This window comes from Nothobranchius furzeri, chromosome 6, assembly GCF_043380555.1.
Source record: "Nothobranchius furzeri strain GRZ-AD chromosome 6, NfurGRZ-RIMD1, whole genome shotgun sequence".
Classification (NCBI taxonomy): domain Eukaryota; kingdom Metazoa; phylum Chordata; class Actinopteri; order Cyprinodontiformes; family Nothobranchiidae; genus Nothobranchius; species Nothobranchius furzeri.
The window spans coordinates 23450241-23472186 of record NC_091746.1 but is presented as its reverse complement, the minus strand read 5'-3'; the positions used below and the strand labels follow the sequence as shown (position 1 = coordinate 23472186).

General features: G+C 44.7%; 2 protein-coding genes across 4 annotated transcripts in view; both read right to left on the bottom strand.

Annotated features, from left to right (window-relative positions):
• The window catches only part of cnnm2b (cyclin and CBS domain divalent metal cation transport mediator 2b), a 183811-nt gene extending 173891 nt beyond the window's left edge, over positions 1-9920 (bottom strand). For both annotated transcript variants that reach the window (XM_054734815.2, XM_070552014.1), the window contains exon 1: positions 8269-9920. In XM_054734815.2, coding sequence (XP_054590790.2) covers positions 8269-9754 — 1486 coding nt within the window. In that variant the 5' untranslated portion in view covers positions 9755-9920. The remainder of the gene's footprint in view (positions 1-8268) is intronic.
• Positions 9921-11045: 1125 nt separating this feature from the next.
• as3mt (arsenite methyltransferase) lies at positions 11046-20061 on the bottom strand. Of its 2 annotated transcripts, XM_054734817.2 has the most exons (11): positions 19934-20061; positions 19664-19712; positions 19054-19181; positions 18822-18972; positions 17741-17877; positions 17587-17656; positions 17123-17204; positions 13603-13734; positions 12340-12479; positions 12150-12272; positions 11046-11348 (listed from the first exon to the last, which is right to left on the bottom strand). In XM_054734817.2, the coding sequence occupies exons 1-11, from the start codon at positions 19948-19950 to the stop codon at positions 11241-11243; spliced, it is 1137 nt and encodes a 378-aa protein (XP_054590792.2). In that variant the 5' UTR covers positions 19951-20061; the 3' UTR covers positions 11046-11240. The 2 variants fall into 2 exon arrangements, with proteins under 2 accessions (XP_054590792.2, XP_054590793.2); XM_054734818.2 differs by lacking the exon at positions 19664-19712 and having other exon boundaries at positions 19934-20059.
• Positions 20062-21946: the final 1885 nt, after the last annotated feature.

Genomic DNA, 21946 nt, shown 5'->3' with positions numbered 1-21946 from the left:
TCTCCTTTAAAAGCAGCTGAAGACTCACTTGTTCAAGCTGGCTTTTGTATGACCTTCTTCACCTCTCTCTCTTTATTCTGCTCTCCCCACCTATTCCACCTTCCTCAGGATCCACTGATTTCCCTCTTTCCTGTTCACTCTCTCTCTCTCTCAACATGTTTTAATCACAATTGTCTATTTTTTGCAAATGTAAAAATATTTTTAACCATTTTCCAAATTCTTTTTTATATTTTTACATTTTTTGTTTTTGTGAAGCACCTCGTGATTTTCATCTTGAGAGGCGCTATAGAAATGATACTTTCTTCTTCTTCTTCTTCTTCCAACAGGAGCGTTTCTGGGCTGATGGGACACCGCTGCTGTTGTTACTGCGCGAGTTTTAGCTGTTCTGTTTGGACACAGAGCTATGAACGAGTTACTAGGTCTGTTTTTAGCCCCGTAAGGGAACAGCACTCGCTCGCCGACTGCATTCACCCTCCATCCAGACGAATCTTTGTTCCTGTAACCAACTGGAGCTGTTTACTGTAGGAGAGCTCCCACCTCTAAGTTACGGTAATAACTCTGAGACCACGTCACTCATCAGTAATCCGCTAACAAAAGGAGAAAAACACAGGTCAGGTGTGGTTTCTGCTCTGCGGAAAAGTGGGGGTGTTTAGGTCAATGGTGCGTGGAGACAGCTCCGAGGCAACATTCGCTAAAAGCTTCACACAAACTTCAGCCGTCATCAGAGGGGAGCAGCTGCAGTCTTTGAGATGGGCTCAGTGTTCATATTCTACCAGAATAAATCAGGTTTGGATCTTTTTGGAATAAACTGACACAAATAAATTCAGTAGCTTTGATTCCTCTGCTAGAAGAAAGCCGAGCAGGTCTGGAAACGGGTTCGAATCAAACCCTTGATGAATGAAGCAGCACTTTTTGAGACGGCGTGTTCTCGATAAGATGGACTTTGTTGCGGTTTGTTCTGACCTCCTACTCAGTAACACGCCACGCTGCTACCTGTGAACAGTTGCACTTGGAGGCTAAAGTGTCCGGCTGATGCCAAATATAGCAAGCTGATAATTTGGTGAACAACAAAGACAGACTTGAGAGGCAGCAGGTGCACGGAGGAAAGGCTTTTGATGCTGCAGACAGGACAAAGATCTAAGCACCTGAACTCTGCTTGCTGCACACCAGGCTGGCTGGAGATGGACTTCCGCTGGTAGGCGCACATGCAAAAGAAACGTAAAGGAAAGTTCTAATGCCAGATCAGACAGGCTTTGGGAATTCACCAAGTCCAGATTCACACTCGACTCTCGCACTAATCGGGTCTTAAAAGCCACGTTGAACCAGAATCTGAAGAATGTAGGCCAACAGCAACCAGAGTTCATCCACGCAAGTCAGTTATGTTTTCATTTATTAGCACTCAAACTGCAATCACAGACAGACATGATATCAGTTTTGCACAATCCTTTTATTTGTGGGCACTATTATCACTATTATCACTAGCTGTAGCCTTTCCGGTGCGGCCCGGGACACTTCCAGCAGCAGTGTCGTAATATCTGCCCAAACACTGACGTAACGCTGAATTCACAGCAGCAGCAGCTGGCTCCTCATTCCTGCAGGACCTTTCTAAGACGTCAGCATATCAGGAGAATTTCAGCAGTGAGTGATGTCACCGATCAGACCCAAAAGGCGTCCACGGACATCAACAACGCTTTGTTCAGAGCAGTAATTTGTCCGTTTAGAGGACCGGGAAGGTGGCTGTGTGAGGTAAAAAGTGGTGTGATGACCAGAAGGATCGCATTGTTGAACAGCGCTCTGCTCTGCAGGAGAGTGGAACGCAGACTTACCGGCAACTCTTCCAGTTTTACAGATGCCGGTTGTTTGGCAACATCTGATGATGCCATTTCCTACTGAGAAACCACCAATCAGCACGAGTCAGCCACAAGTCCCGCCCAGTGATTTAACCGGGTCTTTCTGAGCACATTCCCCAGTTCAGGTACCCAAAAGGATCTTCAGAGCCGGGCCGGTGAAATGGAGGGTCTGGTAAAAATTAGCCAGGAGTTCCAATAGTGGAAATGGGTCTACTGTACATATATCTACATGAGTTTCTATGGTCATTCTGAGAATGGAGTCGTTTTCTTATAATACAGTAAACCCCCCAATCGTCCTAGCAGTTAGCCTGTCTATCCAGTCAGAATTCAGCTCTACTTCTCCAAGCTAAGGTCATTCATAGAGCCATCTACAACAGGTCATGTACTAAATGTCCACAGCCATCCCACTGAAGCCAGTTTCAAACGTTATTATTACGAACTTGAAAAACATAACAGAGGAAAATGATATTTCCCTAAAAGTACGATTACTCTGATTGTGTTGTTTCCAGAATAATTACCATCTCACTCACTGTCTACGGCTTCCTGAACGGCCACTGTTCAGAGAAATTATACTTACGTCCTACAGGACTGACACGCTAACGGCTAGCCAGAGTTTAGCTGCCTTCTATGCCACACTATATAAATATTTACACGGATCATTGTGGTTATTTAAAAGCATAAATATAGCCTTTCTGATGTATCATGGGCTCGAGACAGGAAATGATTCCTATTGCTGCAAAAACAAACATGAAACATGATATTTTGGAGAGTTGAGCCGTTTTAAAATGTGGACAAAGCACTGGTCTCAGCTGTGCTCTGACTAGTGGTTAGCTTATCATCCCTGTTAAGTGTTTCCAGCTAGCAACGAACTCCAACAAGTAAGACTGGATTGATTTTACGTGTTTGCACGGAAAAACAACTTAAAATGGAAAAAGAAATACTTTATGACTTCTACAAACATACAGGCCGCAACTTTGAAGATACACTTTCAGTTTCAGGACAAATGTTTCCCAAACAAAGGTTTTATAGATTTATTAGTACATCGTTACTAGAAGAAAATCCAGTCCTAACTGGGGAGTCTCCTAACACTTGCCCTCTGACCCCAGCTGCAGTGAAACCTTTCGATTCAACATAATTAGTTGTGTGAAAGTGAGCGTCTGTGAGTTCAAAGGGGGTGTCCCTCATCAGGAAACATCCCGTGTCCTTGCCACCATCGTGCTGTTTCATCCCAGCGTTAAGAGAAAACATCCAGTTACAGACATTTGCTACGACTCACCCAGGAACACAGGAACCAACGGTCCTGTCAGAATTTCAATGAGATTGAAAAGCATGAAAAAAGTTTCCCTTTAAGACAAAGTCCTGCACGTCGCGGCCGTGGAGGCTGCTGAATCTGAATTAAGCATAGATTGGCCTATATTGCAGCAATCAGGGAAGTAGTTCAAGACGTGCCAGGCCTCTGGCAAGCTTTCTTACCCCGGAGACCTCACTGTGAAACAGTGGAAAATTCAATATCTTCCCCAGGGTACGGAGAAATTCTTCAATGCAGCATAGCATGAATATATATGAAACTATTTATCACAGGCGGGCGGCAGATTAACTCAAACAATACACACCGTTTACCAGAGTTAAGGCTCAATCCCGTTTTCATCTCACAAGGCTGGAAACTGATTACGTAACTTGACTTTCAGGAATATCGTACATAACTCCACATCAGGAGGGCGGCCAAATTCCTGTTGTTTTTTTACTTTGCTACTTGGTTTGGTCCCAAGAGGCACACACTGACCCACTCATTAACCAGTAAACCTGCAGCTTGACAAACAGCCCCTGCATGACAGTAATTGTCACAGTCAGACGCAGAGAGCAATTACGGTAGGGGCCAGAAGTTTCCACATGAAAAGGTTCCTGCATGAATGTGCAACCCCTGACCTGTGAGCACCGGGTTCAGGTGGACAGTACGTTGTGATAAACACATGAAAATCATATCCAACTAATGCACAACTGGCTATCTAGTGCTAACAATCTGCTGCAGGACAACGCTTTGCAACAACAATTACGCAGGTCTGCAAGTGCCATCACATCTACTGCGAACAGAGCCAGACTGAGTGGAAATGCTGACCCTGCTTCTGACTCCCATGAGATGAAGGTGCACAGAGGAATGCGCTACCTCAGCCTCCAAACACCTGTAACACTAACCTGAGCAGACAGGTGTTTTCACTGATGTTTCTTCAGCGGTCATGGATGGACAAGCCAAGAACCGAGTCTACAGGAGCGTTTGTGTTTTTATGTTGTTCGAGGTTTCAGTTGTTTGTTGCTCTGATTGGTCCGAGTGAGACGGTTTGAAAGGCAAACAGACTCTGCACCAACACTGAGCTCGTTTTTTGGGTTGTAGCCATCCTGTATGTGTATACATCCATATGTGTATGTATAAACACATACACATATGTATGTACATGTACATACATATGTGTATGTACATGTACATACACATATGTATGTACATATACATACATATATGTATGTGTATGTACATGTACATACATATACATACATATATGTATGTACACATACATACACATATGTATATGTACATACATATGTGTATGTACATGTACATACATATACATACATATATGTATGTACACATACATACACATAAGTATATGTATGTATGTATATATACACATGTATGTGTACATACATGTACATACATATATGTATGTACATGTACATACATATACACATATGTATGTGTATGTACATACATATGTGTATATGTATGTACATGTACATACATATATGTATGTACATGTATGTACACATACATGTGTATATGTACATACATATATGTATGTACATATACACATACATATATGTATGTGTATGTACATACATATGTGTATATGTATGTACATGTACATACATATATGTATGTACATGTATGTACACATACATGTGTATATATACATACATACACATGTACATCCATATGTGTATGTACATATACATACATATGTGTATATACATACATATATGTATGTACATACACATATGTTTGTACATGTACATACACATACATATACATACATATGTGTATGTATGTGTACATACACATATGGATGTCCATACAATGTAAAAATGACAAACGTAATGTAATCTTACTCTTTCAATCTGTTGTTGGCACGTTGTCTGCCATTGTTTCTATGGTAACACACCTACGCAACAGCCGCAGATCCTCCAGGCGTCTGACGGACTCCTCACAGTCCGGTGCTGCTCAGGAGTTCTCTGGACTCTGTTCCCACTGAAAGTGAGACACACAAGCCACTGGGACCTATCAGAAATCCAGCAGGATGGAATGGTCTTTTACATGAAGCCCCTCCACTACTTCTGCCTACATAACTAACAGTTCAGAAGTTAGCTACGATAGCTGGGCCAGCTCTGGCTGAGATTCATGCACAAAGAGGGATATGTGCAGCAGAGGGAGGGAAGGTCAGAGGGCAGTTTGATGGATGGATCAGGTTCCAATCGTTAGGAATGGTCGGATGAGGTTTTTCTAGGATTGCACATTTCAGAGATGATAACCATCTGTCAGTGTGCTCGGGCACCACCAGCGTGTGAGAGGGTGAATGTTTCACTGTAGTGTAAAGCACTTTGGAGTCCTCTGACTCAGAAAGGCACAAGTGAAGATCATTTATCAAAAGGATTCATTTCTTGACAAAACACTTCATTTATTGGCTGTCATCAGTAGGTAAAGAGAATTTAACCAACGTGCCATAAAATGCTCCAATACCAAGTCTAGTTTTGGAGATAAGGACCTAAACCTTGACATGGTAGCAAATGATGTTCAGCTAGGACTTGAGTCACTTTCAAAGAACAGCTTCAATGGATGGTTAAGTTCAGAGTGAAAGTCCCACGTTTGGGAAAGACAGGGAACTTTCTTCTAGTTTAGTCCCAGCTAGGAGTCTCTTACTCACCATGAGATGTTCACTAATGACCAGACTGTTGTTTACGGTCACCAGAGTGAGACGCTCTGTCCAAAACAGTAAATTAAACATGTCTTTGAAGTAATCTGGTTTGAATGTAGAGAGGATGAACTCAGCAGCTGGGTGAAAGAAAGCCAACACGTTTAGGTTTCACCCAAAAGTTTGAGAGTGTTATTCTTCCAGGAAACATCCGTTACTGCGAGACCCGAGTTAGACGAGGCTCCAGCACCTCTGCTCAAACCAAACAAGCAAGTCTTACATTTAACTTTTATTTTGGCGGGGGGTTAAGTCTGAAGAAATAAACAAACCAAACCAACTTTTAACCGTAGCTTTCTAAGAGAAATGCTTGCAGGATGAACAATGGTCCTCATCTAGTCTGAGTCCTCTCGCCAGCAGATCTCAAAGACCAAACAAACAAATAAACAAACCAAACTCTAAACAAGTGATTAGATTAAATAAGACACAACAGAAAGCTCCGTGCCAGAGGAAGTGAAGTCACACTGAAGAGGAGTCCTAATCCATGTTTCTGATGTTTTACTTTTATTACAGTTGATGTCGGTTCCAAATCCAATCTCAGGTACAGACAGACAGAGCCTCACTTGGGTCGGTATAATCCCAAACAGGATTAAAAACAGTCCCTTTATAATAAAAGTCCAAACTGATAATCTGACGCTCTCCCACAGAAAATGCTGAGTTCATAGAAACAGCTCTAAAATAATGTGTGTGCATGACTGGATTCATCCAGCTGGGGGGGGGGGGGGGGGGCACATTCAGGGGTGGAACCCTTGAAAGAACCCACACTACCCAGTCCATGTAGGACAGGTCCTTCCTGGACCACTGTGACAGGAAGTGGACACACTGTCCCATTACTCACACTTCCACCCTTGTGCACCTTTAGTGTGCGTTTCCATCCAGGTGTAGGAGTGCGTAGGTGTCCCAATTCCACCCCACCCCCACCCCCAATCTGAGGCTATGTACACGCGCCTACGTTATTAGAAAACAGAAAAACTGAGCCGGATACAGCAAGCATTTTTAAGAAAACTCAGAACAGAATAAAATGTATTTCATTTACGTCATACATTTAACCATAGGCTGCACAGCGGTGCAGTGGTTAGTGCTGTTGCGTTGCAGCAAGAAGGTCCTGGGTTCAAATCCCAGCCTGGGGTCTTTCTGCAAGCAGTTTGCATGTTCTCCCTGTGCATGTGTGGGTTCTCTCCGGCTTCCTCCTGCAGACCACAAGCATGACTGTCAGGCAGATTGGTCTGTCTAAATCATCCTTAGGTGTGTCTCAGTGTTGCGCTTCGATTGGCAGGCGACCTGTCCAGGGTGCACCCCGCCTGTTTGCCCAGAGACTGCTGGAGATAGGCACCAGCCCCCCACGACCCTGTATGGACACGCAGGTATAGAGGACGGATGTTTAATCATGCAATATCTTTTCTTAATCAGTTCTTTTCCAGACCCAGATATTAAAAAACAATCGACCCAACAAATCCAGGGAATGGAATATTTTTCTTTGAACAAGACAAATGCACGATCTAGCGACGAACAAACCCGTTTTTCTGCTAAAATCAGACAATTATTACCTTTAGCTCGCTGATTTAGCAAACCTGTGATCTGGTCTACCACGACAGTGTTGCTATTTCAGTCTGAGGTCCTGTTTACCCAGAATAACAGTGCACTGTAGTCTGGGATGAAAACAAATAGTACGTTATGTAATGCTAATTTGGCATGGAGACCTTCACCTAATTTCTGGTAATGGAGCTGAATGATTTGTTCTGTTTCACCTCCCGATTAATCCTCTTAAAGTAAAGTGATTGTTCTAATAGGCATGCAGGGCATCATCCTTGGTAAATCAGCTGCCGACAGCCGGGCATGCGTGTCCTCCATCCTGAGAACACAGACCTGCACCAGCATCCACCGACACCAGGACCGAGTGGGCTGGACCAAACCACACAAACACACTCATGGTGTTAGAGGCATTATTCATTATCCACACACGTGCACTCCAGGGCTGGACAAAAGGAGTTATCGCCACCATCACTCAGATGCAAGCACAAGAGGCAGAGACGGATTTAAGCAGGTTCTCAAACCAGATGCTCCCACCTGATAACCCCAGCACTGCTGCTGCGCCATTCCCACAAACCCGAGAGAGAGAGAAGGGGGTGGTGGTAAGCTGTGGAAAGCAGGAGGAGAGTGTGTACATTAAGCTGAATGGAAATGATGAGGAGGATAAGAACAGGTGACAGGAAGTTACAGGTGAGTCCCTCACACCTGAGGATGGAACCTGTCATCCAGCAGCCTGAGGGAGGCAAGAGAACACCTTCAGGTCTGTTGTGAATCGGGTTATTTTGGAGTCCCAGCAGGTGATGACGTGGGTCACCTGTCTAAGGGGCTGAGCAGAGAGCAGACAGGTGAAGCTCAAACACATAACGCCTCACCTTTTTTAAACTCCTCCAGCATGGCGTCCAGCTTGGTGTCATTAAAAACAAAGTGCAGGGGGTGGCTGTAAAACCTGGTGATGGTTTTGAGCGGCGTGCAGTCATCCGGGTCCACGAAGGCCAGGTCCTTCACAAAAAGCAGGTCCACTATGTTGGACCTCTCGCCCTCGAACACCGGGATGCGCGTGTAGCCGCTCTTCATGATTTCTGACATCGTGTTGAAGTCCAGAGTGGCGTCCCCCGGGATCATAAAACAGTCTCTCAGCGGCGTCATCACGTCCTCCACGGTCTTAGTCCGGAGCTCCAGGGCGCCCTGGATGATGTTCAGCTCCTCCTTCACCAGGTCGTTGTAGGGGTCCGTTACGCGCAGCATCTCCAGGAGCTTCTCCCGGTTGTACACGGTTCCGATCTCCTGTCCGAGCAGGTAGTCCAGCAGCTTGCTGACCGGGTAGGACGCAGGGAAGGTGAGCAGCATGAAGAACTTGGTGAGGAAGATGGTGTTGGCGCCCACAGCGAGGCCGTGCCTGGAGCAGATGGCCTGGGGCACGATTTCTCCAAAGATCACTATTCCTATGGTGGACATGACCACGGCGATCAGACCGGAACCGGCGATGTCGTCCAGCAGGATGGTCAGCGTGGTGTTGACCAGCACGTTCCCGAGCAGCAGCGAGCACAGCAGGTAGTTCCCCTGGCTCCGGACCGGCTCGATCTTTTTGGCGTAATTCTTCTCCCGCTCGGTACCGCAGTTCTGGACGATCTGGAGCTCCATGGGGTCCAGAGCCATGAGCCCCAGGTTCAAGCCGCTGAACATGCCGGACAGGCAGAGCAGCATGGAGATGAAAATGACCTGCAGCCAGAAAGGCAGCAGGAACTTCTTCTCCTCCACCACTATCACCCTGGTGTCGTCCCCATCGTGGTAGATCCAGGTGTTCTCCGTCCACGGGTCGTGCATCCCGGCCACAGCCGGCGCAGAGGTGGCGATGCAGAGGTAATACGCTTTACTCCTTTCAGTCTTCCTCAGAGGTTTGACCTCAATTTCCACAACTCCGGAGGTTTTCCGACTCAGGATGATGTTGGGTAATATGATTATATCCGAAGTCCTAATCCCGCAGGGATGCGAGCCGGAGGACTCCTCCTGGCTCTCGTTATCCCCCGAGGAGCTGTCGAAGCTCCCTGCCGGCCGGCTCCGCTCGTGTTCCGTAAAAGCTATTTTGGACCAGGTCTCGTTGTTGATGTTCTGCCCGTAAACCCGTAACTTCACCCGCGAGCGCTCGCTCACGCGCAGGTAGCCCTTATCCATGAAGGAAATGTCGTCCGTGTCCTCCAGTCGCAGCCCGATGATGACGGTCTCCTCGGACCCTTCCTTGCCACTTGTCGGGGTGACACAGCAGCCGGTGACGGTTAAGAAAAGCATCGCCAAAGCTCGGACCCGGTTAAGTGACGCCATTTTCGCAGCGGCGGGGTCCTGGGATGACGGGTCTGCCATGTTGATGGCCGTCGGCCACCGACCTCCTGAATGAAAAGGGCTTTTAAAAGTCAGAGCCGGTCGGAGTCCGCCTTCATCTCCGCCCAGGGCTGCCGTGACTTGTGCATCGGGACCTGCTCTTTCCCACTACGTGTCCGACACTGAGGACTCGCGAGCGCAGGCTCACGGGCCAGCTCGTGCCTCTCCGGGTGTCCCCGAGACAGGCGACGGCCTCGACCAATCAGGAGCGGCGGATAGCTCAGGGGCGGGGCGTTTGCAGCCTCACTGGCCAATCAAAATCCAAAACAAGTGCACCTCATGTTAAGAGGCAAACGGAACTCTTCCCGTGACTTTTTAAACCTGGGAATAAAATAGGAAAAGCGTCTTCATGGTGGCGAAGAGGAATCTTTACGTGATTTACTGACTTCCGCTTTGTTTACACCCAGTTTATTATGTTTATGTTTATGTATTTAGCAGACGCTTTTGTCCAAAGCGACTTACAAGTGATAATCGGCATGTTGCCCTTGAGGCTAACAACAACAATAACAACAACTTGACATCAATCATGGAGAGGAGGGAACAAGGAGTGGACAGTAGAGAGGGGGGACGGGTGCAGGGAGGGTGCTAGTTTAGAAGATGCTCTCTGAAGAGCAGGGTCTTCAGGAGTTTCTTGAAAATTGAAAAGGAAGCCCTTGTTCTGGTAGTGCTTGGTAGGTCATTCCACATTTGTGGAACGATGCATGAGAAGAGCCTGGGTTGTCCTGAGCATGGTGTAGGCACTGCTAGCCGACGATCCTGTGATGACCGGAGCGGCCGGGCCATGATGAAGTGGGCCTTTTACACATGTGGCTTTGCAGTAGACATATGTATATATATATATATAACGGTATTCTGTTAGAAAACTACATTTAATAGCCTAGATTACTAACAGTAAAACACATGATAAGAATTTATTTGTAAAGTCTTACTGGAAACCATATCATGGTACAAAAATTTACAGGAGTTTTAATACTTTGTAGCTTTTGTTAAGGCAAAGATGCAACACACTTAGTTTTTCTCTGCAAACATTTGTTTTTGTTCATTTAACATAAATAAGTACAAACTTTGCACAGATACTGTAATAAAAGCATTCTGGAGATTCCACTGCTATTTAAAGATTACTTTAAAGTCACTTTGAACTTTAAAGTACTTGGATTTTGAAATAAATGCACAATTTATATTTGCAATGTAATAGTGATGTAAACTGGGCCAGATGCAAATGTTCTAAAAATCTGCCAAACCACTGCAGAAAACTTTAGAAATTTAAAACATGTGAAAATATTCAAGTTTTATTCCAAACAACAAGCAGTGTCTTCACAAGGTCTACTGTTCTATATGAAATGCAACTTGGTAAATATGCATGAAAAAGGTAGGAATAAAAGCCAAGATCATCCTTTCTAACACACACACACACACACACACACACACACTGTGTCGGGTTTGTACTGTGCTGTTCCCATCATGCTCATCATCTGCAGCAGTCAGCAGATTTTGTGCTGCAGCATCCCCCTGTGGCTGCACTGAGGCCCTGGCTGCCCAGCTCAACAGCCAGCTCAAAAGGATCCACGATGTCAGCCTGCATCAATAATTCAACAAGGAAGACAACGTTATGAGTGTAGAACGCACACCAACATCCTTTTAGGGCTTTGATTTACTCTCATGTCTCATTCAGGATCCTTGGTCGGATCGCAGAAATGTTTCAAACCGAAAGCTTGAGGGATCAATAAAAACTCTGTGTGTGTGTGTATGAGGGAGTATTAGCAGGATACACACTTCCTTGGGGTTTTCTAACATGTAGTTTGCGTGTTAGTTTTAGCTAATCTTGCAAAAGTAACGTTTAACAGTAGCTTTCAGTAAGAAGACCAAAATGTTCTCATCTGACCCGATTTCACCCCAGGAGGCTGGGAGTCCAAAGGTCAAACTATCAAGACGTATTTTAATAAATCACCAAAACTCTGACAGACTTTCTCATAACTTCGAACATATTTTACTTTTAGAGGAAATGTTGTTCTGAGTGAATTAGGAGGGCGATTTTAAAGCGTGGTGGTATTGATTAACGCGTGCATCGACTGGCCGGAGGAGCTGATAAGATGCCATTCTGTTAGCCAAGAAGAGAACATTCCTTCCTGTTCAAGGTTCCGCAGCATGACTCCACTCCGCGGTTATGACTCCAAGACAGCTGCTTGACCTTCTGTGTGTGTGGATGTGTGTGCACGTTTCAATGAGAGTGCCCAGCGTGAGTCCTAGTGCACACATGTGTCGCTCTGGGTGTGTCAGACTCTTCTAACTGGTACCAGAGACACACTGACCTCTGATGAGTAGGACAGATAAACAAACTGCACATTTTCTTAACCAGGAATTTAAATCTGACACTGACCTTAGGGTTGACACAACAGAGCTCAGTGGAGCCACCCGGTGGCTGAAAATTGAAATCTGGAGCGAATCTGGAGCATTTCAAGATGTTAGCTAGTTCTCCATCCACCTCCACCACTTCATTAGCCTGAGAAACGATACATGTTCACGTCATTAATGAGCAGGAAACCGTGAACTATGTGGCATAAACAGACCTTAAAGGTGTTCCGACAGTCAAAGCGTAACCTGTCCTCCGCTCCGGTGACGCCTCCGTTGTAAACGACCCGACAAGCCTCGGGGGGGCCTTTAGGGACTTTAAACAGGCGGTAAGTGGCAGAAACAAATTTGAAGTCACCTGGATCGGAAATTGAATAAATCAGCCATTAGATAAAAATGTCCCTGCAGAATAACACAAGTCACTTTTAGCCCAATATATATTGAACACATTTGGTTTAAAGTAAGTTTATTATCCTTTATTTTCTGTATTTAAAACACAGTTTAAAATACAGGATTAAGTTATCCCAGGATTTTGGGATTAAGTTAAAAATAAAGTCAATTACATTGCAAAACAGGTAAAAAATTTATCTAATTAAGCAATTTTCTGAGTTGAAATCAAAACAATAAAATGGGTAGAATCTAGGGATGTAAGAAAATATCGATATGGCAATATATCGTGATATTTTTTCCAGAAATATTATATCGATATTCAAAAAACGTGTATCAGAAATATCGATATGGCAATATATCGTGATATTTTTTCCTGAGATTATTACATCGATATTCAAAAGCCGTGTATCTAATTCTTGAAAGAATTTACATGCAAACATTTGTGTTTTTTCTTTTCGTTTTGTGCAATTCAATCGCCACCCGCTAGTTGGCAGCAGTGTGCAACGGGTTTTGTTTCCACCATTGAACTGTAAATCCCTCCATCATGGTTCAGATACCTCATGTTAAACATGTTACGTATCAGTTTGGACTGTTTATTGAACATTCTTACAATAAATTCAGTAAAAAAATTGCTTGTAACATCTGACTGAATGTAACGCAATATATCGTGATATATCGTATTTTCTCCCCTGTATCGTGATATGTATCGTATCGCCAGGATTTCAAAAATACACATCCCTGGTAGAATCATTAAAAATGATGTTTTGATATGTTCCACGTGATGATAAAACATAAGGTAAGCATTAAATAACTGTAATTGCAACAACGTGGTTGCATTTTAAGTCAAAATGATTCTTCAGCTGATTTATTACCATTCGAGAGAAGCTAAAGAAAATAAATCGACCCAGAATGTAAATAATCCGAGTAAACAATATTTAAATAACAAAATTAGCTGCTATGACAATGTTTCTGGAGTTCAGCAGGAACAAATGTTTACATTTGGCCAAATTCAGATTTCACAGAATTTTATTATCAATAAAATTTTACTGAGTAAAACCTGCAAAACAAAGTCTAATAAAACGGTTCCACACCCAGAATGTGCTGCAGTTCCTCGTTGCCAACGCTGACGATGCTGGCTGTGAGCAGTCTCGGCACGCTGAAGCCGACTTCGTCGGCTAGCCGAAGCAGATCCTTCCACCAGAGTGCTCCGCCGAGACACTCGCCTGCACAACAATCCAACCGTCAGAAAAACGCTTCCCTGTCCAAAACCACTCATGCTAATCTGAAGTGGGATCAAACATTAAAGAGCAAGTCACCCCCTATCAGATTCTTACTCAACTCTCACTTCCTGTTTGAAAAACGCAACAAATGCTGTTGCCTAGCAGACCGAGAGGGCGGAGCCGCTAACAAATACACACACACACATACAGGCCCACAACGACATTGTGACATCATATGGTACCAGCTAACGTTCTACGGTACCTCTTAGCCAATAGCGATGGCAGATTTAAATTCAAATGCAGGGCAGAGTTTTTACCTGACAACGGCACAACACTGACAGTTTTAGGCAGAAAATTTAAATTTTAACTAAAATGCACTAAAGTGCAAAACTATTGACTACACGTGTCTGCAGCACGATTAGACACGCATTTATATAGTTTATCAGCAAAAAAATATCATTTGCTCACATTTCTGTGAACAGTACGTGAACAACACTGCACTGTTGTGCAAGTACAAAACAATGAGATCATAAACTGAAACAACGGTCTGCACTAAAACCCGAGGACGCACAAGCCCAGCTACTCCGGTGTTTACACACGTTGGACAAACTGTCTCCAGATCAGCTCACTGACTGTTCCACCTGAGGCCTGTCAGATGTTTCATCATCATGAGTGTAGAGTAGCACAACTGTTGTGTCATCAGCAAATTTAACGAGCTGATTTGCGCTGAATTTATCAGAACAGTCATGTGTCAGCAGAGTAAAGAGCAAAGGACAACAGATTGGGCTTTTGCAGCCAGAAGAAAAGAGACAGGCGGGGAATTGATCCGAGCTGAAGACCAGGACCGAAGTGACTAACGCGGGTTGTAAAGTTCATGGCTGCTGATTTCAGCATTTTCACATGAGGCTCAGTGTGGGTCCACTCACAACCACCAGGTGTCATTCAGAAAGGCTCAGCTTCTTCAGTGTGATTAGTGAGAAGGTGTGTGAGGCACGGAGGATCTTTGTTGTGTCCAACATGTGTGAAAGCTGCAGACGAGGTCCAGAGTCCGCAAGTGAAACAGCAGACAAACCTACTGACGTGTGTAATCTTCAAATACAAGTGAATAAAAGTTCACCGTCTGAACAAGCAACAAACCGAGGAGATCAGATGTTAGGAACCACACCAGGTATCAAACACTAAACATTTCAAAGGGGACACGTTTGCATTCGTTAGTGCTGCCATGTGAATCTCTGCTGCTTCTATAAACACCCCCAACGTTAAAACACCTGTCCATCTGTGTTTTGTCCACGTTTGCTTTCAGAACTATGAGCCTAACATAAAACATATCATAAAGTCCCTGTTTGTGACATCACAAACAGGGACTTTAGAACAGAACCACCTCCCACCGCTCCAGGATGGAGGAGCAGCAGCTCTGCTCTGAGCCAGCCATCCATTGCCTGGCCTCCTTGACGATGGAGGCATGGCCCACTCGGACTCGATGATGGTGTTCATCACGGACCATCCATGACGAGCACAAAAGTCCAATAACAAAACACCGCTCAGATTCATATAAGGGGGGCCGTTTCTCCCCACCACACCTTTCCAGGTCTCACTGTCGTTGCCCACGTGAGCATGAAAGTCCCCCAGCACAACGAGGGAGTCCCTTGAAGGAGCGCTCCCCAGCACCTCCTCCAAGGTCTCCAAAAGGGTGGGTAGTCTGAGCTGTAGTTTGGTGCATGAGCACAGACCACGGTCAGAACCCGTCCCCCCACGTTTAGGCGGAGGGAGGCTACCCTCTCGTTCGCCGGGGAAAACCCAAATGTACAGGCACCGAGATGGGGGGCAACTAGTATGCCCACCCCTGCTCGGCGCCTCTCAGCTGGAGCAACTCCAGAGTGGTAGAAAGTCCAACTTCTCTCAAGTGGCGCTTACACATTAGCGTCGGAGGTCAGATTTGTGTTTTCGGTGCCGAGGCGACTCTTTTCTCAGACCTTCTCCAGCGGTCCGACTGGAACCGAGGCGACACTACGGGCTGATAGGCCGACTGAAATTACGCCTACCGCCTCCGATCTGCGAGAAGAATGAGCCAGCTGCTGAGTAAACTCCTGTCTGTAGCGCGGAGCTGCTGCTCAGTGGGAACGGGAGAAGAGAGAGAGCTGTGTGTGGGTGTGTGTGTGTGTGTGTGCCTGTTCTCTGCATCGGAGCCCTTGCCCCGGCGAGCAGAGAGCTGCTCAGGGGAGAAATCAGTGTGTGTGTGGCACAAGATCATGGACACTCACACACACACACATTAATAAAGTTATGTGGTTCAGAGTCTCCAAAAGCAGCACAGCTAATGTCCGCCTTTGTTTACCTTATAATGGAGGGCACCGCAGACTTTCCCGTGTGTATTAAACTCCGCCCACAGGCTCGGGGATTTCCACGTTCCTGAGAAGTCCCTCTGATTTATATGTGAACAGTACACCGCCAGTTCGAGACCGAACTCACGCCATCCAGCTGGACCAAACCCAGACCATGCCGACGCTCATGTGTTAACGCCAAAGGAAACCGGTTCCAGAGCCATGTGTCGAGCTGAGTACCACTATATCTAGTTGGAACCTCTCAACCTCACACACCAACTCAGGCTCCTTCCCCACCAGAGAGGTGACATTCCACGTACCGAGAGCTAACTTTTGTAGCCCAGGATCAACCGCCAAGATCCCTGCCTTCAGCTACCAACTCCACCTGACCCCTCGGGCCCCTCTTACGAGCAGTGAGCCCATGGGAAGGAGGACCCACATCTCCTCTTTGGGCTGTGCCCAGCCAACCTCCATGGGTGCAGCTCCAGTTCTTTACCTTAAAGTGACAGAGCCCTCAAACGGCTCATTCTGGAAGGTACTGAAACTGCTGAAATCTCTTAATGTGAGCAAGACTTAGTGAAAAGAACTTCATGAATTTGTTTTAACTTAAAAAGCAAGTCACCCCCAAATCAACTTTTTGCTGATAAACTACATAAACGCGTGTCTAATCGTGCTGCAGACACGTGTAGTCAATAGTTTTGCACTTTAGTGCATTTTAGTTAAAATTTTTATTTTCTGCCTAAAACTGTCAGTGTTGTGCCGTTGTCAGGTAAAAACTATGCACTGCATTTGAATTTAAATCTGCCATCACTATTGGCTAAGAGGTACCCTAGAATGTTATCTGGTACCATATGATGTCACAATGTCGTTGTGAGCCTGTGTGTGTGTGTATATTTGTTATCAGCTCCGCCCTCTTGGTCTGCTTCAAACAGGAAGTGGGAGTGGAGTAATACTCTGGTAGGCGGTGACTTGCTCTTTAAGAAAAGTCATGATATGTCTCCTTCAAATTAAAACTTCTCGGCGCTTCGTGCAGATGCTTGTGACAGCAGCGGGATATTAAGTGGACGCACCCCACATCACTTTGTGATTTCTAATTTCCTCTGTCAGTTGTCCGCTGCAGTAGATGTCACTGAAGTACAGCTCACCGCCTTCCTGGTGAGTAAACAACAACATTTGTGAACAGCAGAGCTCAAAGCACTGAAAATTACCTGTATTTGTATAGAGCCTTCTAGGGTTCTACAGCCCCCCAAGGCGCTTCACAACACAATCAGTCATTCACCCATTCACACGCTGGTGGGGATGAGCTACGATGTGGCTACTGCTGCCCTGGGGCGCTGACTGAGGCGCCACCGGTCCCTCGGACCACCAGCAGCAGGTAAAGGGGTTAAGTGTCTTGCCCAAGGATACAACAGCAGCCTTCTCTGGGTGGAGCCGGTTTCAAACCTGCAACCTTCTGATTACTGTTCAACCCGCTCTGCCTGCTGACCTTATGAGTCATAATATGAATAATCTTAGCAAAGCAGGAACAGCTGACCTTGAGTACACTGTAAGCTTCAGCCAGAACCAGCTTCTTGTCTGGAGAGAGGTTCACCACACAGTTGGAACTACGATTGGACATAAAGTCAAACTGAGTCAATAATTAGAATAAAAAACTGATCACGTAACGAGTAAGAAGACCAAGAACTTACATGACGATATCAAACGAGTTCTTTTCCAGACCCGCCTCAGTCAAGGCCTCCATGTAGCCCTGGACGAAACTCACATTCGGCTTCTTGTAGCCAAACACGTTCATGTGGTAGTCCACGTAGTTTCTGGCCACTTCAAGCTTCAAGAAAAGAACCTTTCCTTCACGATGAGTGCACAAACAACTGCCAGGACTTTTAAATGTTTACCTGAATTACCAGAGACTGTGATTTGACAGCATGGAAACTGCTTCACTAAACTCAGCTTCTTAAAGATGTCCTTACAAACATATGGGCGTTTCTAAAACTGTCCTAATCCACACATAAGGACCCAAATCGCTGTCGTTATCATGCCGAGCCTGCATGTGGCGCTGTAGCGTCGCTACAAGAATAAAAACCATGAACCGGGGTCAAAGGTTAGGTTAGGGGTGGGGACATTGGCCTTGTTCGAGTTGAGCAGCGCCTTGCCTGGAAAACGCCGCCTTGATCTCACGAGGTTATCGTTGCCCGCGTAAGCATGACGTCAGAGCAAGTCAGCGTCAAGTCAGACACAAATCTAACCGGCAAGCACTGCGCGCCGATCACCGGTGATCTAATCCGCGCAGAACTGGCTCATCTCGAACACGGCCAATATGACATCTTTGTTGCTCGTCTTTCGTGCATGAAAATGCAAAAGGAGAAGTTTGTAATTCTTTTATTGTGAGTAAAAATCGACGTTTCCATGTGGATGCAAGGATGAAGCCATAAAACAAACCTTTGCATAATCACCAAACACGGGCTCCTCTTATGTTACATTATGGTATTTAACACACTAAACCCTGAAAACTTTTTGGTTCCTAAGTGAAAATCTTGCATTTGAAGAATTTTTGTGATCCACTTCTGATCTGACCTCTGACCTCTGGCATGTCAGAAGTAACAGAAGGAATGGTGGCAGGCTACATGCTGGACACCCGATCATGTTGAGCTCTAGGTCCCTTTTGGTTTGTGTCTGGATGATGAAGACACTTCTAAACTATTTTTAAAAACCCTAAAAATGTTTTCCATGTGAACAAGTGCTGCTGATATTGTTGTTGTTGCTGCTCAGCACCTGGATTTCTGTCATGTCAATGCCTGTGACATGGCCATCCTCCCCCACCAGCTGACTCAACACGTAGCAGTCTCTCCCACTTCCACTACCCAGGTCCAGTATCCTGCAGCCCTCCACGCACAGTGGCACAACCAGACCACAGCCATAGTACCTATCAAGAGTCAGAACACATCCGTTTCAGAGCTGCTTGGGACTGTGTGGATATGAAGATGTGTATAAAAGCTCCACCAACCGGGCACAAACATCAGGGTGGACTTTCATCAGAGCATCACGAATGAAAGCTGGGGTTGGTTGGGCTGGAGTCTTGCAGGCATTGGTCTTCAGGTCTGAGGTTTTCCTCAGGATCTTCCCATAATAATCCTGATTGAACAGAGAAAAGGGCACAAGCACAGTAAGAAAAGGCTACTTTAATAAAGACTAGAGTCCAGACTCCCAACTTTAGGAGCCACTGTGTTAGCTGGTGACCAAAGGGTCTAACCAGCAGCTCTATTGGTTCTTGGAGGCCATCATCCTGTATGTTCTGGATGTTTCTCTGCTCCAACTGCAGGTCATGAGGTCACCGGAGCAAAGACGCTATTTCTATGGGGGGGGGGGGGGGGGGGGGGGCAATGATCCAAATTCTGTAATTATAGTTGGATTTTGGGGCCAACAGCCTTTATTTACATAAAGTTCCTCATTTTATTTGGGGGGCTTAACACACACACACACACACACACACACACACACACACACACACACACACACACACACACACACACACACACACACACACACACACACACACACACACACACACACACAGTGCTCCCCGCCCTGACGAAAACTACGTGACGTAACGTTACCTTTACGTCCAGGTGAAGACATGAGTCAAAGAGACCGTTTCCACAGCAACTGAAAAAGTACATTTGCTTGAAATTTCCATGTTATTGGTTTCATGTTGGTAGCAACAGGATAACTTTGATGTTTTATGTTTGCTACAGAAGGCAGTTAGGAAACTTTAGAGACCAAATGTCATTTTGAAGCAACTTTATCGATCGTATTTAGAAACAACACGCTTTTTAGATATCAACACTTTCAAACGAGTCTTCGTGTGAGGAACAAGTGGTCCTTACCTCCTGTCTTGAGCCATTAGTGCAAGTGTTTAAACAGCTTTAGGGTTAAAGTGCACAAATCCGTGGATGTTCCATCTCCGGCATACTTCCGGGTTAGCGGAGCCTTTTCTTCTTCTTCTCCTGAAATTAAAGTCCAAAGACGGGATACGAGTTGGTTCATCCAAGCGGATCCTTTGATGTCTACGTTTTAATAATCGACATCCGTTTAATAAAATGTAACTTGTAAAGAAAATGGATCTGAAAACTAAATAGTGGAAAATGTTTAAACATTTGAGTTTATAACTCAGAACAGCAAAACTTTAACTTACAGGACAGGTCTTTGTGTCTCAAGTTCATGTTAAACAAAACTGGAAACTTATTAGAAAGTAAAAATACCTCAATGTTCTTTTAAAGGACAAGCTGACCTCACAAAATAAGTATACTTTTATCTTAGCAGAATTCACTTCCAATAAAACTAAATATATAATTTATAGATATTTAAAGTGCCAAACGTTTGTCCTCCTACAGCCGTAGCACAACCACCAACCATTCCTCCAAACCAGAAATAGAAAATAGACAAAAACTTGCTTCCGTTTAGTAGTTTTATTGAACATACATTCATCTCAGCTGCAGAAATAAATGGCTTATGATCAGAACAGCAATGTGCAAAACACACACCTGTGTGCGCACACACACTTGGCAAGAGAGGAAAGTGTCAAACGTGCCCTTTACACAGCTCAGATTAGGCCTCAAACGCACACAAATCTTTTCTCAAACATAATACCCATCATGGTTAACAAAGCTAATGATTTTACACAAATGATCAAAACAACTATTTGGCTCCCAAACATGTAACTGAATATTAGTTAGAAAAATAGTGGTTTTGTGACTTTTTTCTTTCTGACATTTATACACTTTAAATGAATCAGCTGATGTGAAAAATAGCTGAACACGTAAAGTTTACAAAAAGCACTAAGGTGTAAAGTGTGTTTAGGTTCTGATGCACAAGCGTTCACGTTGCACTTTAACCTCTGCTGGAGAATCGTGGATCGGTTGTCCGTTTGATGCTTTGAAGGTTAATCTGCTGCAAAAACCAATCGTTAAAATGTTTGCTTTTGCAGAAGTTGCATATTTGTGCTCGTTTTTGCAGATGCATGAAGGTAAGTTGTGAGTAGGCTGCTGTGGCCCCCAGACTCTGGGACCTCAACAAGTCAAATCAAACCAACAAGAGAACATGAAAAAATTATTTTGTGTGTTTAAACGACATTAACAGACTGTAAATAGCTAGTTTCAACATTTATTTGCCGATCGTGAAAGGAATGGTTCAGACATATTGGAGAAATCACTTGTTACTAAAAACTACCTTTTTAGTAGCTGATCTGCTTATTTCTGACTTATTTGCTTGTTTAATGCTCATCCATAACCTAGGCAACTTAACAAGTGAACATAAACGTGTCTTAGTCTCCTTCTCCATCTCTGAACAGTGCAAAGAACAAACCTTTTTCGGAGACAATACTTCACTTGACCAAAATAAAAAAGCACCCGTTATGAAAAGTGTTCAGTTATTTGGTGCTACTGATAAATTCAACTTTAAGACTGTAAATATGTGTTTTTAGATCGCGTCGCTGGTGAAGATGGCAAACTTTTGAGGTGTGATGTTGCCGGTCGCTCTTGTAATCTCTCAGAAGCTGAACTCTCTAGATTATACCTGAAGGGCTGTTTTTATTCTAGTACCACTAAAGCGGTTCTTAGTAAATCATCTCACCGCCTGTAGACATGTACTGCAAAACATTCAACAATCCTGTTTAAAAATCCCTAACAAGTCAAGACGTCTTCAAGGACGTTGCAGCAAAACAAATCACATGCTGCAACTCAAGATTATGTGGGAAACTAAACTCTGATTTGGTTATAAAGTGATTAAAAACTAATCTTGTGTGCAAAAAGGGAAGTGTACTATGATTTAAGAGGCGTACACGTCCCTTCTGCTGGAAGGGCCAACAGAGACGAACACAAGGCAGAGCGGTCTAGAATGGC